The sequence below is a fragment of the Haliotis rubra genome, unplaced genomic scaffold (genome assembly GCF_003918875.1).
Source record: "Haliotis rubra isolate DU_JTF1 unplaced genomic scaffold, ASM391887v1 Scf6, whole genome shotgun sequence".
Lineage (NCBI taxonomy): Eukaryota > Metazoa > Mollusca > Gastropoda > Lepetellida > Haliotidae > Haliotis > Haliotis rubra.
In genome coordinates this window covers 5,188,141-5,211,541 of record NW_025767301.1, presented here as the reverse complement: position 1 = coordinate 5,211,541, position 23,401 = coordinate 5,188,141, and the positions used below count along the sequence as shown (strand labels likewise).

At 37.2% G+C, this 23,401-nt stretch overlaps 1 protein-coding gene across 1 annotated transcript in view; it reads left to right on the top strand.

Moving 5' to 3' along the window:
• The window catches only part of LOC124255381 (chromatin-remodeling ATPase INO80-like), a 70,474-nt gene that overhangs the window by 27,052 nt on the left and 20,021 nt on the right, over positions 1-23,401 (top strand). The window contains exons 22-29 of the mRNA XM_046689276.1: positions 203-302; positions 590-697; positions 2,218-2,308; positions 2,786-2,863; positions 3,635-3,884; positions 5,589-5,717; positions 6,230-6,446; positions 19,524-19,651. Of these exons, the coding sequence (XP_046545232.1) occupies positions 203-302; positions 590-697; positions 2,218-2,308; positions 2,786-2,863; positions 3,635-3,884; positions 5,589-5,717; positions 6,230-6,446; positions 19,524-19,651 (1,101 nt within the window). The remainder of the gene's footprint in view (positions 1-202; positions 303-589; positions 698-2,217; positions 2,309-2,785; positions 2,864-3,634; positions 3,885-5,588; positions 5,718-6,229; positions 6,447-19,523; positions 19,652-23,401) is intronic.

Below are 23,401 nucleotides of genomic sequence, written 5' to 3'. Positions count from 1 at the left end.
TGATCCCTGGATTGTCTGGTCCAGACTCGATTATTTACAGACCACCACCATATAGCTGGAATATTGCTGAGTGCGTATAAAACTAAACTCGCTCACTCACTTACTTGTTTGCTATAATGTTGCAATATAGCATTTTGGTGTGAAAATGAGTATTCCTTAGATTTTATTCATTCACTCACTTTCAGCTTTTGTTTTCTTGCAGGTTTGTAATCATCCTGACCTGTTTGAAAGGCGAGAACCTAAGTCCCCTTTCTACATGGCTCTTGAGCCATATTTGGTGCCAAAACTTATCTACCGTGAAGGTAAGGAAATGTGTACCTTAAATAGTTAATCAAAGACTCCATGACATAATGAAGATAACATATATTTGGCCAGGCATTTGTCTGCATTTTGATTAGGCTATATTGAAGAATTTTATTCTAGTCACACTTTTGTCCAACTGGACTAAATGAACAATGTCATCCTTAACATTAGCGACTGATCATATTTATCACATGATTCTCATATCTCAATCTTGCTTTTGTACCACTTGTTTCCTCTTAAAATGACTAATAATCAAGGATGATAATTACCACTCCTTTGTTTGCAGGTATTCTCGAAAGTGCTCAGCCAAGCAAGGCCAAAGTTTTGTATAACATGATGTACATATTTTCATCAGAACACATTCATCATACACTATTTCCCCAGTCTCATTCCAGTAAGTTTAGTTCCTGTATGATGTTCTTAAAATATGTGACCTTCAATTTCAAATGAAAGTCTTGATTCTTTAGTTGTCAACTGTCTGTTTAATTGACATAGCAGTTTTGCCAATAAAATCTGTAAAACAACTCTCTCTGTGCTAATATGAAGTAGCATTTTAAATTGTAAATGCATGTTTGAGGGAATATCAGAATGTTTTGAGCCTGGCACATCATTGTTATGCTTACTTGTCATGTATAGAGGATATTAGATGAGTGCCCATGTCATACTATGTTTACGACGCGAGTGCCTAAATGTCGGTATTTCCTGAGCAGAGAGAGCGAGGGTTATACCTATATTTAGGCACGGGTGTCATAAACATAGTATGATATGGGCACAAATATAATATTCTATTCATTACCGAAGTCGTCAAATTGAGGAAAATAAACCTAAATCTACTTTCAAACAGCCACCAAATGTAGAATGCAATGTCACATAAGAAACGTGGCGTCATAGCATTGTTCATGATGTCACGTCACCATGACAAAGTGATATTTTGCCCTAGGGCATCGTAGGAAAAATATGAACCCTGATATTTTCGCCCCCATAGGTAATAAATATTTGCATTGACCTGTACTTAGCATTGAAATGGAGCAGTCATAAACGTTTCCAAGATGGTCAATGAGCTGTCTTGGGGATGCCCCAGCATATGCCACAGTTAAGTATTTGGTGAATTAATGTGGCAAGTGTTTTTGGAAGATGTCCTCTTCATGGTCAACCCACTCTAGCATCACAAAAGAAAATATTGATATTGTGCATCACCAGGTGTTGAACAATGGGACCTTGACCACTGACTCCTGTTGAAAGTCGATTGTAACAATCCCTTGTGAACACCTATGTGTCAAAGGTTTCAGCCCGATGTGTTCCTAGATTGTGATCAGACAAAATGAAGACTGCTTCTATTGCTTGATATAATCACAACCCAGAAGGTTTCCATTTTAGGCCGCTAACAGGTGATGAGACCTGGATCCATCACTATTATCCTCGATTAAACAAGAATTGGAAACACTATAGATCTGCCCCAGCCAAGAAACTTGAAACAAGATCCACTAAGAAAGTTATGGCAAGATATTCAAAAGATATCAAAGCGTTATCAAACAGAAGCATTACAGCAAATTTCAACATTGTGCTCAGCTCTATCAGGACCATTTCCCACCAGTCATGTAATGGCTGCTTCTAGGGAATGTGGATACAAACTTCTACAATAGCTTCCACTTGATTCCTCATTTGAAAAAGAATCAGTTGTACTGCTTTAACAAGGATCAAGCACTGGAGGCCTGGTAGATGTCATCAAGCCAGAACTAATCTGGAGAAGAGATGGAAAATGAGTATTGAACTGCATGGGGACTACCGTATGTTAAAAAATGATTCAGCATACAACAGTATTTGAAGTCTATGTATGATAGGCTCAGAACTCTTTGATACCCTTGTAGAGCACATTGTGTGGCCAGTGAACATGTTTGTTTTTTTATCTTGCAGGTTCACATGTACATAGTTGTTTCTCATTTCTCCGCTTCATCAACATGTCCCCAGCAGAGCTGACAGCTTACATGGGAGGGCTGTTGGTCAGGTAGGTGGCATTGACAAGACCTTCTACAGAATACTTTCACTGTGTAACAAAAATCTGTGAAATGCATGCCTGTTCACAAGAAATAGACTTAAACGTTTTCACCTGATGCATTCTTTCAAGAACCAGACACTGTATTACACTATCTGTAACAAACCAGTGTAAGCCCCTTCATGATACAACCTATTATGAAAGATATATTGAAGTATTTAAGGGTGATGGCCGTATTTCACTGTGGCTCTCAGAAAAAAAGTTTTATGTTTAAAATTTGCATGAAAATAATGAAATGATAATAGTAGTTTTCATAAATGTGAGAATTCTATCCCCTTTCTTTATACCACAAGAACAAAAAAAGGAAATGTCAAATGTAAATGTTATCAAAATCTGTTGTGGTTGTGAAAGCCTCTGTCTTTCTTTTCAAAGTGATAAATTACTCTGAGATCGGCTATGTTATTACTTTTGATGACATGTTACATACAGGTGGCTAGCTGTTTTCCTGTGGTTGAAAGAGGCTTACAGGATACACCATTATGACAGCTGGAGCCACAAGAATGGCAGGTGAGTTGGAAAGATTAATGTATGCATCCTTTTTTTTTCTTTTCTTTTTTGGGGCTCTCTCTCACTCACTCATAAACACACAGAAGTAGGTCAAAGAGGTCTTTCCTCGAATTTAAATGTCATCACTCTCAGTCATATACATAAAGTAGCATTTTCATCTCCTGTGGGATTTGGTCCATATCTCAGCAGCATGCTGAATGATACCCGTGAAGATCCGGGCCTGAATTGGTCTTCAGCAACCCAAGTTTGTAATGGGTGACTAATGGAACCAAGTAATCATGCTCGCTGACATGTCATTGTATCCCAACTGTGTAGATTGATGCTCATGATGTTGATCACTGGATTGTCAGGTCCAGACTCGATGTAAAGCTGGAATATTGCTGAGTGCGGTATTAAGCAAAAAACAAATCTAGAGATGACACTTTTCTTTGGTCATTGTAGTATCTGAAGCATTGTATAATGTCACTTTGATGCAGTGATGTCCTCCAACATTAAACAGACCACATTGCACAACCAGTTAATACGGAAAGCAGTTGTTTGTCAAGCATATACTTAGCCATGTTGGAAACTTTGGGTTTCTATTCTCTACATGGGTATAGAGTTTGAACTCCATTCTTAGAGTCCCCACCATAATTGCTAAAACCAGCATATTACCATGAACATTCACACTTAACAGCCAGCCTCACATTTCTGATATGCTTTGAAAATAGGACTTTAGTTCACTTATACCTGGTGAACTACAGTGTAAGGAATGTGTGCCTTGTATTCCAGCAAGCAACTCTCGAACCAGCTCCTGCTCCTTCAGCCGTGTGAAGTTACCTCATTCACCAACTTGGATGCAAGTCCCAACCTCCGCCAGCTTGTGTTTGCCTCCACCACCTCTAGAATCACATCTCATGAAACACATGTCCTTCACTACATCAGCGAGACAGCTAGTCATCGACAGATCCGTCTGCGACATCTGCGTCTAGCTGCTGCCCAGAAGAGGCACCAGCTGAGTCCGCCTCATTCTCCAACCAAGGTAATACACTGTTTGATATTAAGATGAAAGTCAAAAGGTCCTTATCACAACCCCAATGTTATGAAGTAATAATTTAGGAGTTCCATGAAGAAGGGCACTTCTATCAAAATCCTTGAACTTCCTTATCAATATGTAGACATAAGTGACTATTAAATATCAGTGTGACACACATTTTTGTCCCCCGTCGCAACGCGGAACAGGGGACTATGTATTCTATGTATTCAGCACCTGAATACGTACGTACATCCCATTTCTTGTTAACGCGATATCTCATGAACTGTTGTACCCAATGTCTTCAAATATGGTGACAGCCTACATTGGGGGATTACCCAGACACCAGTCGATTTTGGTGACCTTAACCTTATCTTCAAGGTCACCACGACACTTTGAACTATTTCGAACTGTTGTTAACATGACATCGCATGCACTGTTGTATCCAATGTCTTCAAATTTGGTGACAGCCTACATTGGGGGATAACCCAGACACCAGTTTGATTTGGGTGACCTTGAACTTATTTTCAAGGTCACAACACTGACCACTTTTCAAACTCTTGTTAACGTGATCTCATGAACTGTCGTACCCAATGTCTTCAAATTTGGTGACAGCCTACATTGAGGGATTATGCAGACACCAGTTTATTTGGGTGACCTTAACCTTATCTTCAAGGTCACCACGACACTGACCACTTTTCAAACTGTTGTTAACGTGATATCTCATGCACTGTTGTACCCAGTGTCTTCAGATTTGGTGACAGCCTACATTGGGGGATTTCACAGACACCAGTTTATTTAGGTGACCTTGACCTTATTTTCAAGGTCACCATGACACTTTGACCACTTTTCAAACTCTTGTTAACGCGATATCTCATGAACTGTTATACCCAATGTCTTCAAATTTGGTGACAGCCTACATTGGGGGATTACGCAAACACCAGTTGACTTGGGTGACATTGACCTTATTTTCAAGGTCACCATGACACTTTGACCACTTTTCAAAGTCTTGTTAACGCGATATCTCATGAACTGTTGTACCCTATGTCTTCAAATTTGGTGACAGCCTACATTGGGGGATTCCCCAGACACCAGTCGATTTGGTGACCTTGACCTTATTTTCAAGGTCACCACAACACTTTGACCACTTTTCAAACTTATGTAAACGCGATATCTCATAAAGCATTGCACCCAGTGTCTTCAATTATGTCTACAGCCTACATTGGATGACCCGCCAAGATCCGGGGTAGAATAGGTCTTCAGCAACCCATGCTTGTCACAAAAGGCGACTATGCTTGTTGTAAGAGGCGACTAACGGGATTGGGTGGTCAGGCTCACTAACTTGGTTGACACATGTCATCAGTTCCCAATTGCGCAGATCGATGCTCATGCTGTTGATCACTGGATTGTCTGGTCCAGACTCGATTATTTACAGACCGCCGCCATATAGCTGCAATATTGCTGAGTGCGACGTAAAACTAAACTCACTTACTCACTACATTGGGTGATTATGCAGACACCTGTGATTTCAGGCATCTTGTATGTGAGCCAAAAATAAACAGTAGTAAATATGCTATGAATATTCCATTCTTTAGCGGTGGGGGACATTGCTATATTAGTGGCAAACACTTGTTTATAATAATTTCAGATGCTTTACTGCATTGTTGGCATCATGCAGGTACCATTGTTGATGGTTCATATTTGTTTTTCTAGTCACCGAAACGGAATCCAGTTTTGGATGAAATCTCTCTACCTCTTCATCCACATAGACTGAGGCCGGATAGAGTGTTTAAATGTCAGCCCACTGGACTTCCAGCCTTCCTCTACAACTGTATACCTAAGGTAGGGCAGAGACCACAACTACATGTTGCTTATGTTTCTCACATTACATGTGCTGTTTAACAGATCCCGGTGACAGCCCTTGGATGCTGTGCAGTGTCTTTTGATGATTTTTGTGTATTGTGTTGTTTGGAACTGTTTCATTAATGACAGATGTTTTGCTCATTACTGTGTTAAACCACAAATGTACATTTGGACAGTAAAAAATTGAAAGGACAAATTTAAATATCGTTCGATTTTGATTTGTTATGTGAAAATGTTAAATGTGATATAAGCCAGTAACTTCAATGTGTGTGTTATCCCATCTTCCATGATTGTGATTTGCAGGCATGGAATCAAGGTTAAAGCAATTTTCTAAAATCTATTGTTTTTCAATGAGTAAATTATTTAGCCTTAAGTGTAAACTACACAATTTGTGACTGATATCCTTCAATAAATGCAAGAGAAATAACGAAATAAAGTCATCAATACCAGAAATTGGTGACATTTAGTGAAGTGCATGTGCTTGTTTTCAGGTGCGCTGCGGATCTATTGAGTGGTACACTGTGGACCGCAGTGCATCATGGCAGAAGCTGAAGCAGGACCTGTGTGGGACTCTGGATGCTAAGAGAGCTCTGTTGTACGGCACACCAGAAAGATACATGGATGTACGATGGCCTGCCATGACATTCTTTCCACGTCCGCATGGTGGGCTTGCAGCTGTACAACCACGCTTGCAGCTGTACATCCCAGGTAGGAACATTGCCATAATAATGATAATCAGCTGTGTTCATCCCAGGTAGGAACATTGTATTAATAATGATAATAATAGTAATTGATCTGGTATCCACGCGAATCAGTTTGAAGTTCAAAAGTGCTGATTATTATTACTCACCAGGATAACCCAATAGGTGCCTGGTATCCACGTTTGTAACAGTGCTGAAGGTTAATAGTCACATGACTTATCCCACCGACGGTACCCATACTCTGCTTTATGAACAGAGGTCTTAAGAAATTTTGTCATGCCATTTAACAGGATTTGTGTTACAGGAAATGGTAAAGACACTGCTGACTATCCATACTGAAATGCTTTTTATCCATTTTTGTTTACAGTCATTGCACATCTTGCGCGACTGACAACTCTGTTCTTTACTGTCTGTGCATATTTCAGGGCAACGGCCCTCATTGACCCCTGTTGTTTATATGTACCAACTTATTATGATAACTGATTGTGCCTCATTCTGGCCTGACGGCAGCTATTTTTGTATTGTATGTGTAGTAGTTGCGGTACAGCTCTTGGGTAGCAAATGGTGGATCACCTCTAATACCACCAACCACACAGCTTTAATAATTTATTCATCAAGAAATCATTTCACAACACAGAATTCATATATTTGACGTCACACAAATTAACACTTTGCCAAAACAAATCAGATGATTTCAGGAACGTTTTACCTTTTGTTTTTGCAGTTTAAGAACAGTAAGATCATTGGTGATATTGTTAACTTGTATTGCAATAATGTACATGTTCACAGTTGTATGTTATGCTGCATACAACATGTACAGTATGGTGACTCTCACAAACATGATCTTACTGACTGAAAGAAAATACAAAAGATCTTTACATTGCAAGAGGGTTGAAACATGTCCATAGTTTGGGTGCATTTTTGTTTACCAGTAAGAAAAAATTATGTGCAAGTGTATGAATCCATGTAGCGGTTTCTGACAAAAGTCTGCCTACTGGCTTTTCATGTCATGCCTCAATGAACCCCCAAAAATACATTGTCAATCCTTATGATTAAATTTGCCAATTAAAAGAATATGTCTACAATAGTTTCATCAAAAACAGTTGTATAAATGAAAGCAGACAGACATTCTGAGATTGATAAACATTCCAAGCAAAGGACTACACACAGTGGCCTCAGGTGATTGTTTTATTAATGCACATAGACAATCAGTAGCCAATCAATAGATAGCATCAAAACGAAGTTCACAGGATCTGTCACAGGAAGAGGCAAGAAGAACCACAACAGTAAGATTAACAGTCAAAAGGTGGCTATATTAAATGAAATGGTCAGTTACTGCAAAATTCAAGCACTGGTTTCCTGAGAATGCTAGACACAGCTGAAAAAATGCAACAAAAAAGCCTGAACATTGTCACAAGCAATACTGCAGGTGTGTTGATTCATTTCTTTCTGGCTTCAGGTACCGAAAGGTGGCTTGAGTATAGCCACAGGTGTTGTTTCATGGTATAACTCTGCGTTTGGTCCAAGATAACTGTTACAAAAACCATTTGGGTATATAAATTTCTATTGTACGCAGATTCAATGTTTGTGCAGTACATTTTCTGCAAGTAAAGTTTAAATGAGCTTCGCTTTGATTACGACTGCCCAGCCAACTGACATGGTGAAAGTAGTCTCTCTCAGTCCCTGAATCACATTATTTTCCCTACTGTCTAGCCCTACCCCTCCCTGCAATGCTAAATCCCTGAATGAAGCAAGTCTAGATTTCCCCAGGTTCTCTGCTCTCCCTGGAGATCATTTTCAATTTAAATGGGTTGCTTTGTTACTATCAAAATTATATATATTCAGAGACTAAGCGTTAGTATATTGTGAAAGGGGGGCTGTGGGTAAGCCCGGTTCGAATAGTATATTGTGAAGTCAGTATATTGTGAAAGATAAACAGTCTCCACCATTGCAGAGCCGGAAGTAAGCATAAACAGGATCATCTCAAATTTTTCCAGGTCAGTCTGGCATAACAGTTAATTAGATCAGCACTGCATATACATATCTAATGATATTAGCCCAAACTGTAACAGTGTATGAAATAAGGCCCGTCCGACCGCCCGAGTTGGGCTAGATTACTAACGGATGATCTAAATTGACAGCTGGCCAGCCCGATGCTCTGGTAAAAAATTTAGATAACATACATCTGAGTAAATATACCATATCTTAAAATCTAGTTTTCAAATTGAGCGTTAGATTTAGACTGGACAATAACTGAACATTGAACTATTGTATCGCAAGCTCAGAGCACTCCATTGACATGTATTTTCACTAAAACAGCGATACCTATCGATGCACAGAGTTCTGCAAACAAGTAGTAAATACATGTCTCAGGTTCATTAAATTATTCATTGTAACTAAAAATTGAGGTTTTTTCTTTAGATTGTCTGGTCTGGTTAAATCCATTTTTGGCTGGTAACATTTTTAAGTTACCAGCCCTGATGTCTGGCTGGGTTTCTGGCTTATTTCATACACTAACTGTAACCAATAATGAATTACATTTTCATAATTTGAGACATACCCAAATTATTTGCCCTTGTGACCTAACATGTGATATCTAATCGGTGAACCTGAAATCTTCTCTCAGCAAGTTTTGGAAAAGGCATGTATCGGAGACTGTTGAATAAACATGCTCATATTTATACAAAACCACACCCTGTAAATTAAAACTTAGATAATTTTTCCCTTTATCTGGGTTCCTTTTAAGATGGCGATATACGGTAATGGTAGTATGGTTATCGTCAGACTGTCAGTTGTAACTTTTCTTTTAGTTTTTTTTTTTTGTAACTTTTTTCTTTTCTTTTCTTTTTTAAATTTTAGTACCCTTCACCATGCTCAGATGTGTATATTTAATATGACACCACCACTGAACACCTGACATCTCAAAACTTGTAATCTTCCATAAGAAAATGCAGGATTCAAATACAAAATTTTGTTCATCCTTACCATGAATATTTTCCGACAAATTTGGTTCATTGTACACAGTTACTAAGGTAGGCTAGTGGCTATTGCATTTTCCATACTCAAGGGTTACATTCTGTTCAACACCATGATATTGATCAAATATGGCTTGAAACAGTTTTGATCCATACTCACTCAGCTGTTGAACATGTTTGAGACTCCATCAGCCTGTACCTGTATTCTGACATTGTTGGAGGTTTCAACAATTAACTACATGTACCACATTTCAGTGACTCCTATGTAAACGGTCTTTAAGGAAAGTAATTCCTGATGCCTTATGTAATTCAGTACGGTTTTGTTGATAGGCCATTTCAGATGAATGAAGATATATGTTTGTGGGGAAAATAATTCAGTTTATTGGAGCCATTGATTAGCCACCAGTTCAACCAAATCTGTGGTGTTAGAGCAAAGGGATGGCTGGCTGTCTCTTTGTTTACTTACAGGGCTTTCATTTTGTGTTAGGAAAGTACTGGATGTCATTGATGGGCCCCGCCATAAATATGGCAGGGGCATGTAGATATGTATTCTTCCACTTCTCCACCATAACCGTGAGTTTTACATTTTCTAATGGTTGCATCTCATATTTTTGGTTTTTTTTATTTTTTTTGCTAAACCTTTTAGTGTAACAGGGGATGAGGTCTATCCACTTCTCCACAAAACTGCTCAACAGAATTGAATGAACTTCTACATGTCCTTTGTAGGGACTCTACAGCCAGTGTTAGTTCCATCCAACAGGGGGTGTATTAGCTTTATGGAATGCTTTATAGGGACTCTACCATTCATATTTTGATTTTGTATGGCTTTTTCCAATTTTAATGGTGATGATATAGTGTTATAGGGGATTCTATAAAAAAACAGAATATGCTTAAAAAAGTTTTCATAGGGGTGTGCATGGTTGCATAGATGTTTATCAACTTGTTAAGTGAATTTTGTTCAATTTTGTACATGACATGGGGCAGGGTCCCTGGACACTTTTTCTTGTACTTTTTTTGTACATACCTTTTCAGGGGGGGTGATTCACATTGTACATGCTTCTCCATACAAATCATCATCATCCCCCTAGCCATAAATTATGAACAGTCCCTTAATTACATTTGCTTTTGATATTGCTGATTTGTATTTTCAAGCCTCTTTACTGAAGAGGGAACAGCTTGAAAGAGTTACCTCCCTTTGACTGATCAACATTCATTTCACTATCCGATTTCAATCCAGTCTTTGCTGTTGAGATTATTTAAGTGTTCTCCATAACATGTCATTGAAAAATGCATAACATAATTTGCAAGTGTGTTCAAGTGAACTGATGATGCATATGCGTTATTTTTACAGATGGGATACACCTCATTCACAGTATTATATGAATGAATTACATGTACATTCATCAGAAATGTCTTTCAGTTTTATCACAGAGGCTCATTCAATAAGTTTGCTTGCACACACACGAAAAAAAATCATTTTGCTGATACTGTAATTCTGTTCACTTGATAATATCAAAATAATATGTTTACATTCTCAAAACTTGAAACATAACTTTATAATTAAGAAATAAGTGTTACAACCAACATGGGTGTAATAGTTTGCTGGCATAATACAGACAGCGATTGTGTTCCTGCCATTTGCTCTATACATCAGTGGGGGATAATGATAATCTGGCGTGTCATATGGGTATTGCCTTATGTGTGGGCGAGATAGCTGTACCTGTTGTTGTTAGATTGTCGATTAACTCACAGTATTGCCTATGTAAGTGCTTGAGGGGGGTAAGTTGTTATCTGATAGGCTGTCTGGAGATGAGCTTCCCCTCGGATGTCAAGCCTGCAGACTGATAGTGTTGTCAAAACAAACTGTACAGTCAAGTGCAGCTTATTTAGATTCCAGTCGTAATCAGCTTCATGTTGGGAAATGCTATCCTAATTAGTTCAGTGTTACATAAAAAAATAAGGTTATCAGTTTGGCCAATTGAATGTTGTTAGGGTAGCAGCATAAATTTACTTCTTTTTTTTTTCATTTTCTTTTTTAATCTGGCAGCCCAAATGGCCCTTCGTTAAGATTTTCAAGAGCCATTTGTAATATTTTGGGAGCCACTTAGAGAAATCACAGCCTTTGAAGTTCTGTGATTAATTATTAACCGTTATATTTCTTGTTGAGTTTAAGTTTCAGATATAATATAACAGCTTAATTGAGACTTTCAGCTTAAGGATTGAATGTTATTGGGTGTGATTAATGTATTGAGGTGAGGTAGGCAAATGGTTAATGTGTCATGCTGAAATCACTGGTTCGAGTCTTATTTTGGGTGCCCCTGTCCTTGATGTGCTTTGATAATTGCCATAAGCATTAATCAGTAATAATGTAGCTTTTTCATGGGAACAAATATATGCGAGTATCTGTCAGCTGTGTAATGTTATGGTGACCATGAGGATGGGGTTACCAGGTTTGGCTTCAAGTATAAAACCTGTCTGAATATGTTTCCTCATGGAGGCCTGGATATTTAACACTTATTTTGCTTCCACCATTTCCATGCATATGTAAAAATCATCATAATTGATGCTTGTTAAAATCTGCGCTAAAATGTCCCAAATGAACTTAAAACTTTCCAAGTTGTTAATATCATTAATTAATTTACTACTCACTATTCATTATTAATTCACCATCAGATAAGCATTTAAATTTAATTGCAGTACCATGGTTAAGATGGGCAATGGGAAGTTAGCAAATACGTTTTTAATAGTAATTGAACATCCAGTTCATATTTAGTATTAAATTGGGTTTTTTTATTTGTCCATACACATTAAGAATATTTGATTTCAGTATTAATCATAACATCTAAGCATATCAGGATAAGTTTGAGTCCATGCTAAAAAATTTGAATCAATCACAGCTTTATCCCTATCCCATTTTGCATTCATTGCCCAGTGGCTAGGTCCCCACACTTTAAGAACCACTAAACTTTGTTTTTGTTACTCTTTTAACCATTACATATGAAAGATTTGTGGTTAGTCTTATCGCGGAACACCAAATTTATTCTTTAAAACTTGTGGTTAATTAATACCGAAGCGATTAAAAGTGGCCAAAAATTAAGCCTGCTTCCTCTCAAGCGCCATGCGAAACCACAGACAGGTTACGTAACTCTGTCGCCAGAGCACTGCAGTGACGCGATCATATGAGGAACGATTTTCAGTTAGTTGTATAGAAATGTGTAGCACGCTCATCATTTTGATGATTTCGACATCAACGGCTGACGACATGCCGAATCGTTGCTTTGTCGATCAATTGCTCTAGAGAATCGGGCGATTGTGTCCCCATGCACAGATTTCCACAGGACCCGCAGTTAAGTGCTAAATGGGTTATGTTTGTGAGTCTTGGCTAGCGTTGTGGAAGCCTGAAGCGATATCTTACTTGTGTTCAGATCGCTTCCGCGGAAGTTAAAGAATCAAAACTACTTACTAGTTGTAGTAAAATATGCATATGATTGATGACCATAAAGATTTTCTATGACACAACTTGTAACATAACGATTTCTTCCTCGGAAGTGAGGTTGTGGTCGAGTAACAATAATATTGTAAGTAGTATTATATTGACACCCACCTGCCGGCTGCCACGAGAAATTGTTATGATATACAAGCTATGTCATGCAAAATCCTATTGGCCATCAATAAAATACATATTTTACTACCAGTAGAAAGTAGTTTTGATTTTGTAACTTCGGTGAAAACAAACCTAAATACCATTTATCCTCAGACTGGCGGATGTTCCCGACAGAGCCATCATTTTAAAAATAAAAAAAATCTGTTAGAATTAATGAGATTATAGTTTGTTTTCATCAAGTTAGAAAATCAAGACTACTTTCTACTCGTTGTTAAATATGTATTGGAATCATAACAAACGGATTTTGCATGACACAACTTATAACATAGCGATTTCTTCCACGGAGGCGAGGTGGGGGTCGAAGTCACAATACTACTTGCGATAAATTCTTGCTACATTCCATGGTTAATGTCCACTCACCAGTATGTAGATACTAGTCAATGTGCGTCTTTTATATTTGGTCTTATAATCCTAATTAGTTTATTATCACACTTGTATGAATTTTGAAACTAAATAAAAGCAGACGATCTGCTGATACTTATAGTGAATTTATAACAGAACTGTAATATCTAGACATTTTATAGTTTGCCAATGTGAATCATAATTAGCACACACACCCTAGTGCATGTTGTCTGTCTCATTACACTTCACGGCGAAAACAATGATTCTGTTGAATGCTACGACAAATGAATAAAACAAAATGCAAATATTAAAATTAAAACAGATTAAAGTTATAGGAACAATATCAGGCCATTACCTTGTTCGAGGAATGTATCCATCAATATCCACAAAACTGTTCCAAATGATGTGTCTTTTAACAGTTTAATATCACGAAAAAGTGATAAATCTTTTCAGGTATTGGTGTATAGTCTCATTGGTCACCCAAGATAGCACACCTGGCAACTAATTGCATAATGTCCGCCTTTCTTTAAAACAGTAATTTAGTTAGCCAATAATGGGCAATCAATCAATGTATTGCGGTTAATCCTTTGAAAGAAGGGCGTTGTTTTACGCAGACACAGACCACGACAGAGTGTATTCGAGTATAGATTAGTAAATCTACATACATAAAAACTACCTTTTGACAATTCCGCTGTGTAAGATAAAAGTAATTAATCAATCAGCGTGTTATCGGTTAATCCTTTGATCGATGTTTATAATGTTGAATATTTACTCCAGACGCAAGAAATGCCAAATGGGAACCTTTGTCGGGTAATCTAAGTGTGTTACCACTAATTATACCTGTTGTAAATTCATTAACTGACCATCAAGTGAATGATGACAAATAACATGTGTAGGTTTATACCACCTAACACGGGTTACAACGAGGGAGTATTAATTGCTGTATTGCATGTGAAAACTTATGGGCCGACACTGTTTTGAGAATACAAACAGATTTTACATGACATGATTAAATATCGAGGTAAAACAACACAGAAATGGGATCAATTTGGATCAGTCATTATACAAATAGGGCCTAACTTGACCAAATCGATTTTGACAGAATCGTCTATGAAAACAAGTTGTGAGTTTGAGTTTCAGATATAATATAACAGCTTAATTGAGACTTTCAGCTTAAGGATTGAATGTTATTGGGTGTGATTAATGTATTGAGGTGAGGTAGGCAAATGGTTAATGTGTCATGCTGAAATCACTGGTTCGAGTCTTATTTTGGGTGCCCCTGTCCTTGATGTGCTTTGATAATTGCCATAAGCATTAATCAGTAATAATGTAGCTTTTTCATGGGAACAAATATATGCGAGTATCTGTCAGCTGTGTAATGTTATGGTGACCATGAGGATGGGGTTACCAGGTTTGGCTTCAAGTATAAAACCTGTCTGAATATGTTTCCTCATGGAGGCCTGGATATTTAACACTTATTTTGCTTCCACCATTTCCATGCATATGTAAAAATCATCATAATTGATGCTTGTTAAAATCTGCGCTAAAATGTCCCAAATGAACTTAAAACTTTCCAAGTTGTTAATATCATTAATTAATTTACTACTCACTATTCATTATTAATTCACCATCAGATAAGCATTTAAATTTAATTGCAGTACCATGGTTAAGATGGGCAATGGGAAGTTAGCAAATACGTTTTTAATAGTAATTGAACATCCAGTTCATATTTAGTATTAAATTGGTTTTTTTTATTTGTCCATACACATTAAGAATATTTGATTTCAGTATTAATCATAACATCTAAGCATATCAGGATAAGTTTGAGTCCATGCTAAAAAATTTGAATCAATCACAGCTTTATCCCTATCCCATTTTGCATTCATTGCCCAATGGCTAGGTACCCACACTTAAGTTATTCTAGGCTAATACAAATGTACTTAGTCTCTGAAAATAACCAACTTTGATAGAAACTATCAACTATGTTTTATCTGAAAAGGAGCCAGGTGAATTTATGAAGCAAATAGACTTGCTTCATTTAGAGCTTTAGCATTACAGTGAATGCTAGTCAGAAGGGAAAATAGTATGGTTCTTGGACTGGGAGGCAGACTAGGGTCTCTCCTGTGGAACACTGCAGGGGATATGGGCCAGCTGACAGACAGATGGACTCTGAGATCTTGTCACTGGTTATCCCTGTACCAATATTGACTGTTTTGTCGCCAGGAGCTGTCAAATATCTTAAGGGTAAACCCTGTGAGGTGTTCCTAGATTAGAACATGATGGTATTGATAATGCATGCATTTCCTGTTTCTGTTGATTACTGGTCCTTATTAACATGATTATACAACATATAGTATAAACAGAAGACCATTGCCATTTGTTTATACTCATAAATTTGACCCACAGTTTGTGTTTCTTCCTTCAGCTCATCTTCTAAAATGATCTGGTTGTCCACCTTCCTCCGTAGGGAGTGTTGTAACAATTTAAGCATTGTCCCATGTTCTATTTGGATTTTACTTTCTGCTGTCTGTGTGTGTGTTTTGTATAAGGTAACATTTTAATTTTTTTTTTTTTTTTTTTTTTTTGTTTGTTGGTGTGTGTGTGTGTTTTTGGCCTCCGTCGGTCAGTGATGACCATGGATTTGATCCCACTTGTCTGCCCTGCTGGAACATCGCTGCGAGTGGCAGTTCCTATTTCTGTGATTAAATGAAATTGAGGAGTGTTAAACAGTTATTGACCAGGGTTGATATTGCTAAACAAAAAGACAATGAGATTTTATTTATGGTCGAAAATTCTTCAAACTTTTCCAGATTGTAAACAGTAATAACAAATATATTGAATGTAAAAATGGTTGCTCACCATATTCAGTGGTAGAGATATTTATAATGTGATTTGTTCATGGTTACCAATGATATAAAAGAAATTGGTCTGCAAAGTATTGTCATGCAATTTCATTTGAACAATATATCCTTGGAGCTACTGCTTCATGTCACGAAAGCCATTTCTTCTGTCGAAGCCAATTTTGGGTGATAAAAAATCTGCAAAGGGTAAAGATTGGAGTTTCAGATCTTTGGAACACCCGTAAGTGTTTGATCTCTTTGCTTTCATTTTGACCTTCAGAAATATGTCATGGAGATTGGCCAGCAGGTGGTCTTTATCGGCTCTGAAAGGAAGCTGAGGAATATTGTAGGCTTCAGATTGTTTTTTTATTATGTATAGGTCTGCAAAAACCAGCTTTGTTTTGGGATTCATGTTAACAAGGTACCTTTATTAACAGAAATATTTACATAATTCACATTGCATTTTCGTTTTACCTTTTTAATCTGAAATATTCTACACAAGCTTTTCTGGTAGCTGAAAAACATTTCTTCATAATTTCAGCAAATGAGTAGCTTTTAACACAAACAGTCAAACTCCATTCCCTTGTTTTGGATGAATTCATGAAATACATTTTTTTTAAATGGGAGATTTCACAGAGTATGCATATTAATCTGTCTGAGTGTGCTTTATCCTTGATGCATTGTTTTTGGCCGACCATTAAACATATTAAAGTGGTTGTCTCCAGACAGTGAGTCAGGCCATCGTGTGTTTATTACTCCTTTCAGCTGATAGTTTACAGAAAAGATTAGCTATGATAACATACTTCGGCTTGGTCTGATCCAATGTTTATGTCTAATATGTTTGAAGTATGTTGTTTTCTTTTCACTCCTAAATTTTAGTATTAATAAAGATTGATGTTCAACCACGCCATCTGCCCAACAGTTTACAAGTGGCTGTGGTCAAACCTATCTGTAATCCTTCGATCATCCAACTAAATGCAACACGATCTTCAGTGTTTATACGTGGCAACCTGCATGCTCTTTAAAAAATCTGTCTATTTGTTTTGACAAGTTGAAGTAGTTAGTTGGAGGTAATTTGTTCTGGAAACGTTTTCTAAGCGCATTTCAGAAGCGTAGCATTTGTTTATGGAATATTTAAGATTACAAATGACCTAAACAATGTAATTAATGTGACATGTTTCCATAGAAAACTAAACTCTTTTGTAGTATCCTAGCACATCAAAAGTTTTATCCAATACTTTAGTGGCCATTTTCTTTTTGCCCAGCACTTGAGTTTTTCCTCTGTGGACAAACAAATCAGTCAGAAGATACTTAGGTAATTTGTTTGCCCTCGTGTTTAGTTTCATGCATGTCATTTAAAACTTGAAATTTTTATTTTTTCATTTTTTTTTTGTGATTTAGATCTTAAGAAATTACTTTTAACTTTCTTTGTCTCTAGGCATTTGTGTGTTTTCATTGGTAAGCAGTTTTCTTGTTTGCTTGAAGAGTGTACATTTTGATATATTTGTAGACGCACAGAAGCCAGTGTTGTTGTATTTATTTAAGCTCACAAGGATGTGGACAGAGTAAAGCAGCACGTTTCTTCTAATATTTCACTAAACTGTTAAGGATAAAAACATATTTTGAAAAGAAAATGATCAACATCACATGATCCTGACTTAATACTACTAGTAATAACTAGTCATCATAATTTGTCCAGCAACACATATTATTAAAGGGGACAGTAGGTAGTAGCCTTGTCCTTATAGCGTTTGCACGTCAAACCGAAGACCTGATTTCAATTTTCCACATGGGTACAATGTGTGAAGCCCATTTTTGGTGTTCCCTACTGTGATATTGTTGGAATATTGCTAAAAGCAGCGTAAAACTATACTGTCACTCACTCATTATTATTAAGGAATAATACTATAGTGGTAGTAAGAATGAGGGGTTGAATGTTTGTATCAAGGTTATCAACTAATTGGCATTAATCAGAACTAATTTGAAAATATGACTTCTACAGTTTCAGTCTAAAGTTTGTTGGACCTGTGAAGGTCTGGATTAGAATAATGATCTTCAGTTACCCAAGCTTGTCATAAGAGGCGACTAACGGGATCGGGTGGTCAGGCTCACTGGCTAGGTTGACACATGTCATCAGTTCCCATTTGCGCAGATCCATGCTTATGCTGTTGATCACTGGATTGTCTTGTCCAGACTCGATTATATAGACCGCCACCATATAGCTGGAATTTTGCTGAGTGCAGCGTAAAACTAAACTCACTCACTCACTCACTAAAGTTTGTTGTCACCACAAACTCTTTTGTGAGGTACCTTTTCATGATTAAGTTAAGTAGTCTGTATGAGGACAAAGTGTCTTCATATGTGCACGTATGTAGTTGATATGACTAAATTATGTTGATAAACACACACTCCCGAATCCACCTTGTTTTTGGCAGAGCTGGCACTGATTTTGTAATTGCTGCAATTGAGTCTGTCTGCTTAGCTGCTCTGACACGAGCTGATAAACAGGGACATGTGTAGGGCTGCTGTGAGCCTCCACATGGAGCCAGGCAAAACAAAATTAAGAAATTTGCAATTATGATTCTCATTAGAGATTAATGCTTGTTTAATTCAAATGGGTGATAACTGAAATCTGTTGCAAATTTGTATGGCATAGCTTCGACAGTTTTCTTTCAATAAAATCCACTTTATGGTGACAGAAAGCATATTAATTGCAGGAAAATCATAGGTTTCTGAAATGGGCAGAGATTAACAGTAAAATGTCTGTTTTGAACACAAAAAGTCTTTCCATCTGGGGAAAACCACAAGTGCCACATCTTGTAATCTAAATATGTAAAAGATACATTTAGGAAAGAAATGGGAAACTTTTGAAGTTTCTATGTAATAAAATATAATTTGGTCCATTGAAATACTAATAATACCTATAAAATTTAATGATATTTTAAATTTCCGCTTGACATGACAAGAAGAAAATTATAAAAGAGTTTTGACCATCACAAATATCGGGACTCTTTTTGATATGTTTAATGCTTATGCACCTGAAGAAATCACTTGTTTTCCCATACAAGCTTGTAGACACACATGCAGACACTCTTCAACAGATATAAACAACACTTGATTCTTTTATGGTCATGAAAGATTATTCATATGAGAGAATCAAGTGTTCTTGAACTTCTTTTCTATATGTGTGTGTGTGTGTGTTTTCAAAAGAAGGTACCTAACAACTGTCTATATATAATGTTATTTTCTTGTTTTTCTTCCAGACAAAGAGAGCCTTGTATCCGATGCAGGCAAAGTGACAGTGCTTGATACTCTGCTACAGCGGCTGAAGAGAGATGGACACAGAGTCCTCATCTACTCCCAGATGACCAGAATGATTGACTTGCTGGAGGTGAGTACTGACACCCTTATCTAATTCAAGGATCAGCCAATGTACCTGAAGAAATAAACACTGGGTAAAAATGAAGGTGGTAAAGATGGAAGGGAACAGTTTACCATTGATAGCACTGTGATTTGTTTTCACCAACAGAATTGAAAACATTCCTGCAAACACCTGTATGGAAAAGACACAACACTTACTGGCTTACAGCACTGATGATTTATCAGTAACAAAATCATTATCTGGTTTTCTTTTCTTTCCAATGTATGTCACTAAACATTCTTAAATCAATCAATGATCTAATTTATTTTAAATTTTCATTTTTGTGTCCTTGTGTTACAATAGGTATTATATTGTATTGTTCCTTTGTACTGACACCATGTTTTGCAATAATTGCTCTGTTGAGACTCTGCAATGTATTTAGGAGTACATCATATTAGGATACATTGTATCTGTATCGTGATTGGCAGTGAGTTCTAATGACACTGGAATCAGTCACATCTTTCACTGTTGCGAGTTAGGACAGTCTCATGAGACGAGCTGTCTAAATAGAGAAAGTAGAAAGTGATCTTACAATTAACTGCATCAGGGGTTCAGTGATTTGTAAGGGAAGGAATTAAACTGCCAGCCTCTGTCAAAGGGAAAACTGAAAATCCATTCCCTGACCCTGGTTATCATTCCGTAGTGACTTTCAATATGAATTTGACAAGCTCCATCTCATCGAGTTCAGATGGAATGAGATATGACAGGCTTCAAGATCACCAGATAGCCACAAACAATAGATGTAAATGGAAAATACTGATTTCCGCTTGACATGAAAAGAAGAGACGGAGCAGCAGTCTATGGTGGCAGCATGTGTAGATGTGAGGGAGGAACATGCTGGGTGTAATATTGCTGTGTGTCTGCCCTTACAGTCATCCCGGGACACTCACTGTCTATCACACCAATAGGCCTTTTGTCAGCCTATCTCTCACTGGTGAAGGCCCAGCCCATTGCGGCCACTAAGACCCTGGTTGGGTTACCAGCCACTGGAAGCGGGTAGTTAGCCATGTAATAAGGCCCTGTAAACCCATCATTATTGGGACTTCCTCAACAGGAAGGGCTTTCAGTGCAACAGAAATCACAGCACAGGTCATAGAAACACGTCAGGTGGTGACCACAAAGGTCAAAGGGTTTTTTGTGACTCGGTGACCCTAGCATTGCTGTATGACATGTTTTATTTTATGCAGAAAGTCAAACACAGCGCAAGGCTGAATGTATGTGTCAGACTACAAATGGGTTTATCTTTGTTTTGTTACTGTTTATCTCTCCAGAACACAGTTTCTTCTCACTGACAAGCAAGCTGTCTCTGCCCTGCTCTCAACTCCAGATGGCTTCACTGTCTCTTAAACTTATTTCTGGTGTCCCCCACTGTGATATTGATGGAATATTGCTAAGAGTGTAAACTAACTCACTCGCTCACTCAATAAGACAATACCTCTCAGCAGTACCCTTTTCTAAACTGAATTATCACCTCTTGCATTTTCATGTGCAATTGTTAAAACCATGAAGCAGTGAAGTATTGCATGTGAGATAGCATCTTTGATTCAGTATATATTCAGGTGTATGTCAGTCATTTCTGGCACTGTCAAAGGCACATTTTGTTCACAAACTAGTCTCATTTAACATAGCTATAATTATGGTAATTAAATACTTTAAAGGCACTGTAATCAAGGAACAAAGATGTGGTTAATTTTATCAAGGACTGACTTGCGTTTTAACACTGCAACAAGCATAATTTTGGCAGATGACAGGTTACCATTTTGGTAGTTAAATTAAACCTTATTCATTTAAGTTAAGAAGATAATAACAAGGACACATGGCAGATTGTTGAAGAATTGGTGTTTTAGACAAGAAAAGTCTTCTATGTTTACTGACTTTATTGTATAACAGATTTGGAGCTAGGCAGAGTTCCAACGGTTTCATAAAATTTCAAATGTCCAATAATGTCAGCAACTCGAGCCAACCTTTTGGATTTGACAAGATGAGTGTAGCAAGTGAAATCATATTTGTTAGATGGCCATTTTCATAAAGATAATCATAGGTTGTGAAGTTTAAGATTTCTGTCTTCACTGTTCCTTCTGAATTCATTAATGTTATTTATATTTCCCGTTTTTCCTTTGCTCTGGAGGTCACAGTGACCTGGGCGTGTCATCGATTCCTGTTGAGAGTGATTACTCAATTGACAGCAACTGTGTTGTCTGATTACACATTGTCCCCCTGGTATTGATGATAATGACAGCATGGTCAGGCAGCTGGTGGATGCCCACAGTCACACTGTCCTCACTGGCTGCATGTGCCCTCAGAAATGAGGGTTGTTGATCACACAGAGTAAGGTCTTTCTACCTGATGGAAAACATGTCTAATGTAAACAACACCTACACAATTACTCTGTTTAAAATCATCATGTCATGTACCGGTAATCATTTTGAAAGTAGGAAAGGAAAGTTTAAAACACATCCAGCATTCCTACTTATTAGTTCTCCTTTGACATTTTTTACATTTTTGGAAAATAGGCTGATGGGTTTACTTCAATCATTGTGTCCACCAATACATATAGTCATGAATATCTCAGAGAATTAAATGCACTAAATCAGTTCAGATATTAATACATTTTATGAGATATATAACAGTTAATGTGTATCCTAGTTTAGTTATTAACGTAGATGTCCTTATTATGGTTTCATTTATTACAATGAAAATGCGTCTTTAATTTCTCTTTGAATGATTAATAAACCAAGCTCAATAAAACCGTTATCTTGAAATTTCAGAATGAATGTTTGATAAGCCTAGCTTCAGAATCAGTCTGTCTAAGTTGCTATAATGAGCCTAGATTGTCAACTGGGAGTGATACCAACATTTATGGATGAATCAGGCAATTATAGAACTTACTGCAGGTCAGGCCGACATGTCATGAAGATTAATACCCCAGTGTCCGTGACTCATTGGTCCAAGTTCATTAGAATTCCTGTAAAAAACACCCGGATCTGTGGGTCACTGTGCCCTCTTAAGCCTGATTGGGTTTTGGGATTGTCAGGCACAGACTCTATTAATCTTTTTCTCATATTTACAGTGTTCTTCAAGAGTCATGCCATCTGTCCTTGTCAGTAACACGAGTTTAATTGGGCAAATTTCATTCCATGTTTGGCTTTTGGCGTTTTATAAGTATTTGTTTGCCCTGTCCAAGCATGACAACATTTTGACAAATTGAATTGTCGTTCTATTATTTAATTTTTCCTTTCCAATTTTTGGCTGCCCTTCAGGTAGTGCCGAAGTAAAATGATAATTTGCAGGAAAAAACAGATGAAGAATATTTCGCTTATAATCAAATCAATTAATTTTATGAGAAAGTAATTTCAGGTCTTGACAGATGGATGCATTTATTCAATATAATACAGGGCATTTGAACTTGATCAAATCTGTATTAAATGTAGAAATATGCACCATCTTCTTGATTCTTGATGGTTCCAATAATATATGCAGAGTTCTACTGTCCTTGAAGGTTTCACTGGTATTTAAATCTAGGGACCTTTTATCTCCATGACTTGTAACTGTAGAGATTGGACAAGGACTCTTTGAATGTCATACTTAATATCAAACTCTGTATATGACTATATTGAAATGATAATGTTGGTAGATTTTCAAGCCCTTCACGGAAGTATCTAGATTTTTATCTTGAATCTTATTGGCTTTCATTTGATCATCCATTTAAATATCTAGTCC